This window comes from Octopus bimaculoides, chromosome 6, assembly GCF_001194135.2.
Source record: "Octopus bimaculoides isolate UCB-OBI-ISO-001 chromosome 6, ASM119413v2, whole genome shotgun sequence".
NCBI classification, from domain to species: Eukaryota; Metazoa; Mollusca; class Cephalopoda; order Octopoda; family Octopodidae; genus Octopus; species Octopus bimaculoides.
Genome location: NC_068986.1, coordinates 25,835,703 through 25,837,832, shown reverse-complemented (window position 1 = coordinate 25,837,832; position 2,130 = coordinate 25,835,703). Strand labels below are relative to the sequence as shown.

Below are 2,130 nucleotides of genomic sequence, written 5' to 3'. Positions count from 1 at the left end.
CTTGACAACCGATGCTGGTGTGTTTACGTGCCCGTAACTTAGCGGTTCGGCAAAAAGAGACCGATACAATAAGTACTAGGCTTACAAAGAATAAGTCCTAGGGTCGATTTGCTCGACTAAAGGCGGTGCTCCAGCATGGTCGCAGTCAAATGACTTAAATGAATAAAAGAAAAAAATAACCTATGGATACGGTAAGGTGGCCCCGTAAAAATATTGTAGTACTAATAATTTTACTGCATATAACGTTGAAAAGTTAACTAGAAGTAGATACATAGAGAAAAAGTAAAATATATAAAATAATATGTTTGGGCATGTTTCGACTTTATTTTGACCGCATCAACGAAGCATAACCTTTCTCGCAGTTGCCGACGTTTTGGTGGTAAATGTAGGGCGTCGGACATCATAATCCTTCAGATTTTATAAAAATCATGAGACGCCAAGTTACCTTTAGTATTATCTATGTTAAATAAAATATATTTTAAGAAATAATTAAATCTAAGTTTCATTACCTGACGTCTTACCTTAGTGAATGTGCAACAAATTATTTACCTGTAAATTGCGATCCATCTGTTTAAATATTTCTTTGGTCAGATTACTATGGGTTAAAGCTAGAGCACATTTGAATGGAACCTTCGATTTCAGAGCATCCTTGGATTGTGTATTATGCAAGAATTTTTTACCTTCGTTGACAACGTCCGAAATATCCTTTAGTTGTCGAATGCTAGAAAACGCTCTTGCTTGCGTTTGAGCATCTGGTTATGAATAAGAAATTAAATTACAAGTAAAGTTTGTCTTACAGATATATTTAGTTATAATATTACTACTTCCATAACTCTACATAGAAAGCTAGAAATACTGGTCGCGATACGCAAACATTTATTCGGTGTTGCAGTACCTACAATTATGTAAATGCAATCAGAGAACATGTCAACTCAACTAACATTGGTACATGTACCTTTAGTAACAAATTAACATCCTTGAGTTATTGTTGTTGGCACTCCGTCGCTTACGACGTCGAGGGTTCCAGTTGATCCGATCAACGGAACAGCCTGCTCGTGAAATTAACGTGCAAGTGGCTGAGCATTCCACAGACACGTGTACCCTTAACGTAGTTCTCGGGGATATTCAGCGTGACACAGTGTGACAAGGCTGACCCTTTGAATTACAGGCACAACAGAAACAGGAAGTAAGAGTGAGAGAAAGTTGTGGTGGAAGAGTACAGCAGGGTTCGCCACCATCTCCTGCCGGAGGCACGTGGAGCTTTAGGTGTTTTCGCTCAATAAACACTCACAACGCCCGGTCTGGGTATCGAAACCGCGACCCTATGACCGCGTGTCCGCTGCCCTAACCACTGGGCCATTGCACATCCACAATTGTGAACATATACACAGCATAAATAGTAGTATGATGAACTCCAGCAACACTTTTACACGGTTTCTGCGCACAACACAACTATAAGCTAAGTGTGAATTCCTTAATATTCTCCTTACACTACACAGGATAGTGAATGGAACTCAGACACCAAGCACGAAGCCGTGGCGTTGTAAATGTTTTATTACGGCTTTCAAGACAGTCTTCAAGCGGAACGCAAATGTAACCAGAACAACCTCTGCTCATGCTCATGTATGTATGCATAGTTGGAGTGGAGGCGCAATGGCCCAATGGTTAGGGCAGCGGACTCGCGGTCATAGGATCGCGGTTTCGATTCCCAGACCGGGCGTTGTGAGTGTTTATTGAGTGAAAACACCTTAAGTTCCACGAGGCTCCGGCAGGGGATGGTGGTGAACCCTGCTGTTCTCTTTCACAAATTCGAGAGAAGGTGCGTCGTTTCAATTGTGCGGTGTAAGTGGAAGCTTCCGATGCCACTACACAGCAATAGCAACAGAAATAGCAGCAAAATCGACAAGAATTCACTAGCACAACACATAGCATATCTAAAACAGCGAACAAATAAATATAGGAAGTATAAAAGCAATAATACAATCCAAAGCCAGAAAAGTAACAAACATGTTTGTCTAAAACTATAAAACAAACAACAGAACATTATATGAATTAACATCTTCCTGAATTCAAACAACAATTACTACTACTACTACTACTACTACTACTACTACTACTACTACTACTACT

The 2,130-nt window shown here is 40.2% G+C and overlaps 1 protein-coding gene across 1 annotated transcript in view; it reads right to left on the bottom strand.

Moving 5' to 3' along the window:
• Positions 1-507: 507 nt before the first annotated feature.
• LOC106883827 (uncharacterized) overlaps positions 508-2,130 on the bottom strand; it is a 5,545-nt gene continuing 3,922 nt past the window's right edge. The window contains exon 3 of the mRNA XM_014934967.2: positions 508-752. Within this exon, the coding sequence (XP_014790453.1) occupies positions 523-752 (230 nt within the window). The 3' untranslated portion in view covers positions 508-522. The remainder of the gene's footprint in view (positions 753-2,130) is intronic.